General features: G+C 42.0%; 1 protein-coding gene across 1 annotated transcript in view; it reads left to right on the forward strand.

The window, feature by feature from the left end:
• The window catches only part of CSUI_008302 (ulp1 protease c-terminal catalytic domain-containing protein), a 27,640-nt gene extending 25,730 nt beyond the window's left edge, over positions 1–1,910 (forward strand). The window contains exon 9 of the mRNA XM_068068436.1: positions 792–1,910. Coding sequence (XP_067919586.1) covers positions 792–824 — 33 coding nt within the window. The 3' untranslated portion in view covers positions 825–1,910. The remainder of the gene's footprint in view (positions 1–791) is intronic.
• The last annotated feature ends 2,404 nt before the right edge of the window (positions 1,911–4,314 follow it).

Consider the following 4,314-nt stretch of genomic DNA (forward strand, 5'->3'; position numbering starts at 1 on the left):
AGACAAAGAAGGAGAAAGAGAGAGAGAGAGGAGGTATTGTAGGAGTATGAAGAGGAAAGAGATGCCTTCCTGATGTGTGGCTCGTCTTCTTTTTCTCCTCTTCTCTCTCACTCTCTCCATGGATAGGTGTACTTGTGATGTAGAGAGAGATGTGAATAGAGAGACGTAGGTGGTGATACACGTGTACATACCTGTGGGGCTGTCGTTCTATTTGGAGCTGTGAATGTATAGACGACTAGTTTTCTATTCATATATACGTAAAGAGATATGCACTCAAACATATTAGAGGTCTCTATAAACCTGTCTATTTGCCTATACAGATATATATATATATATATACATGTCAAATAGGTAGACAGACGCGACTCGAGAAGATAGACTAGATAGGAGTAGCTCTTTCGATGGGATGCTAGTATATATCGCTCCCTAGAAGCACCCGCAGATAGACAGATTAACGATAGATAGGTAGATCAAAGACAGATAGGAGTAAGAAGAGAAGGGAGAGGAGAAGGGGTGAATAATGGCGGAGTGGGCTGATGAAGAATGGATTGATAGAGTTGGTGTATATAAGTGAATGAGTGAGGAGTTTGTATGTAGGGACGTCTGTCTATCTGTCTGTCTGTGTCATAGATAGAGTTGCTGATACAACTCGAACAAGATATGACTCATGTCTAGACATCTATACACATACAGATCTATATGCCCGAATATAATGAAGCTTCTATCTCCTTACCTCTTTTATTTCGGTCCTTTTTCTCTTCTCTTTCTATGCATCCTGTATGTGTCTATAGATCTTACAACTTTATGCTGGACGAGTCGATTGACAAGACCCTGCGAAAGACTATCTTTCTCTCTCTCTCTTCCTCATCTTCTCTCGTTTCTTCTCTTGATAGACAAGATGAAAAGAAAGCGCTCGAAGCAGAGACTCCTGCTGTTTTTGTGTGTGTGTCTCCCTAACGGCAAGAAGATTCAGAAGGAGTTCGAAGAAGAAGAAGAAGACTTCCTGGGTTTGCGTTGACTTCGATGCGAAGGAAAGAGAAAGAAAGGAAGAAAGAGTGAAAGAGGTATCTCTTTCTTGTATTTTGATGTGTTCTGTTCATCGCCGTTCTTGCGCCTTGAGAGAGAGAGGGGGGGGAAAAGAACGATCTGACGGGAGAGCGAGAGAGAGAGAGAAGAAAGAGGGAGAACAAGGAGGAGGAGGGAGAAGCACAAAAGAGCAGAAAGAATGGAGAAGTGGAGAAAGACAATAAGAGAGTGTTAGAGTAAGAGGGACTCCAGAACGTACCTTACTGATACTGTCGGTATATCAGAATGGGGGGAGAGGAAGGAGAAGAAGAAGGGGAAGAAAGGAATGATCGATTGACGAAAACGTCCGTTCTATCGCTCGACATATCCAGAGGTGTTGCTTGTTTGGTTTGTAGTCAGAAAGAAACATCTCTTCTTTCTTTCTTTCCTTCTCTTCTTTCTTCCATACATGCACTACATATAGAAGATCGTTAGATAGATGCTCTTCATTAAAGTTGCGTAGAAAAAAAGATCTGTGTACATACACTGATAATACATACGGAAGATAGAGCTAGCATGTATAAGCAGGAAAGAGTTATCTCTATCTATGTATGTATTAGATCTTCCTTCCTTTCCAGCGTTCTCTCTGGTTGTTCTCTCTTCCTTTCGTCAAGATTCATTTCCCACTGTCGTGCTTCTTCTTGAGGTAAACAATGAATGATCTTCTTCAAAGAAAGATGTACATCTCTTCTCCTTATATATAAATATATATGTTTTTCTATGTATATCTTCCTCTCTTCCCTTCTTCTATTTCATCTCTATGTATATGGAGAGACCGCACGCATGCACGGAAGTTTTTTCGTTGAATCGACATTTCCTTACTGTTAAGTTTGTCTGTCTCACCATTAGCGTTTTTCCTCCCTTTTTCTCTCAATAAGGCGGTGTCTCTATGATCCATTCTCAAGGCAAGTCGCAGCCATTCTCTCTTTCTTTTCTTCTCTCTCTTCTTTCCGTCACGAGTAAAGGAGACACTCTTCTTCGAGGAAACCAAAAGGATATAGAGAGAGAAGAAAAGAGAGAGAGAAGGGAAGAAAGAAAGAAAGGTTGTGAGCTTGAGAGGAGAAAGAATAGGTGTCATTACAGGAGCCTCAAGAGGCGAAGTCAGTCATAAGTAACGAACTAGCTACCAAAAAGAGAGAGGAGGAGATAGAGATGTAGAGGTGTTTTTCTCTTCTTCGTTCTTGGCATTCTATCTACGATGCCTACCATAAAGAAAGATAGACTTCCTTCATTCTGGGCAGTCTATCTAGAATCACTCTCAGTTAGTCGCAGTGTACATACAGACAAAAGATGTACGTATATGGATAGGAGTAAAATCATGACGTAGTTTGTCCTTCTTTCTCATCGAAGAAGAAAGGAAAGAAAGCACGAAGTTGAAGGAAATGTATGAATAAGGAGATATTCCTCTATCTCTCAAAGAAGCAGAAAACCTCTTCTTTCTTCAGAGGAGATTTACCAGACATTTTTCCTCAGTCTTTCTGTCGTAGCGAATGTGTAGAGGTGAGAGATTGACACACCCCCCCCTACGAATGGCATCACGCGAAGATGGATCTCTGCGGCTTTGTGTACTTTATCACTATTCTACGGATGCACTGTTCCTACGAAGCCGAGATTGAGAGATATTTAGATCAAAGAGATGGAAGTGAGAGAAAGAGAGAGAATCTGCAGATCTCATCCATCATCACTACGGCACAAGGAGATATCTTCCTGACAGAGCGATACTACCTTGCTTCTCTCTACGTTTGCGACGTTGCGACAAAACGCGATTTCCTCTTCGATGGAAGGACCGGGGACAATGGTAAATTAAGGGGGAGTGAGAGGTGGTTGTGAGAAAGGGAACCAAAGAGGGAGATTAGATAAAAGACCTCTCCTTTCATCCTCTAAAGCCGAGGAGGGTAACTATCTGTCTGTACATACACCGGACTACCTGAGTGCATAGCAATTGAGGGGCGGCCTTCATGTTTCTCCTGAGAAGTGATCTTTTGAAATGGATGAATGAAAAGTTTTCCTTCCTCTCCTCTCATCTCTTCGTTAGCCTTAGTGATCATAGGACTACATAGATGATCTCGACAGAATCATAAGAAAAAAGCTGGAGAGAGAAATCAAGCAATGCTGGTAAGGTTCCTTATTCTGAACTTCCTGGGTGGGCGAGAGAAAAAGAGATCGATAGCTAGGTAGGCGGGGAGGTGACTTGAAGCGGTAGAACTCAAGAGAGAAAGACAGGGAGTATGTGGGATGGGGTGTACATACACCCGAAGAAAAAACCAGGTCTTATGATGTACAGTCCTCCGGAATGATCACGCGACTAAGAACCCACAGACTATACCTTTTTCTTCTTAAAAAAAGGAAAACGAAGAGAATCGAAAATGTGAATAATCCATGAACAAGAGAAAGAATCGCCGGTGGCTGCCTTACCAAAAACAGAAATGCAAACTCACAAGCGCCTGCTACTGACTACACACACACCCGTACAGCTCTTTGAAAGTCTTCCTCTCTCGCCTCTCTCCATCCCTTCAACGAGTCAAGAGAGGAAGAGAGAGAAAGAAAAGACAAGAAGAGAAGAAGAGTACAGGAGAAAGACCGAATGTTTTGATTAGAAGGAAGAGAGGGGGAAAGCAAAAGAATGAAAGAACACAAGTTTCAGAGGAAGAAATGAAACCTTCTGAAAGGTAGAAAGAGGAAAGAACGCCCTTTTGCGAACTTGATTCTGCTGTACCTACAGACTTCAGCAACGATCTTTCTTCAACTGAGAAGACAGCAGAAAAGTACACCTCATTATCTTTTTTCGTCTTCTTCCCTGCTCTCCTACTCCATACAGTAGCTTCATCACGCGAATCTCTTCTTTCTTCTTCTTACTCTTTTCCGTCTTCTCTCTTGGTTTCTATCAATGTGTAACATACGTATATATATGGAAAGAGAGATATATAGATACATGGATATTGTAGAAGATGACAGTAGATTCTCCTGGGGTATGATACTAGAGTGTATCCACATACAGCCGAAAGAAGGAAGGGCATCTGGTTATCACCAGAATCGAACTTTTCCTATACTTCCCAGAACACGATCGAGTGTATTCTGACTCTGAAGCTGTCGCATGCGTTCCTCGGCCTTTTTCTCCTTCTCTCTTTTTAAACGAGCTGCAAGCTCAGGCTGGTCTTCATAGGGCAAGATACTACTTCCCAGGAAGCGCGACTGAGCTGCAAAAGAGGAAAAACAACACATCCATCAAGAAGAAAAAGGAGAAGAAAA

This window comes from Cystoisospora suis (genome assembly GCF_002600585.1).
Source record: "Cystoisospora suis strain Wien I chromosome Unknown contig_4615, whole genome shotgun sequence".
NCBI classification, from domain to species: Eukaryota; Apicomplexa; class Conoidasida; order Eucoccidiorida; family Sarcocystidae; genus Cystoisospora; species Cystoisospora suis.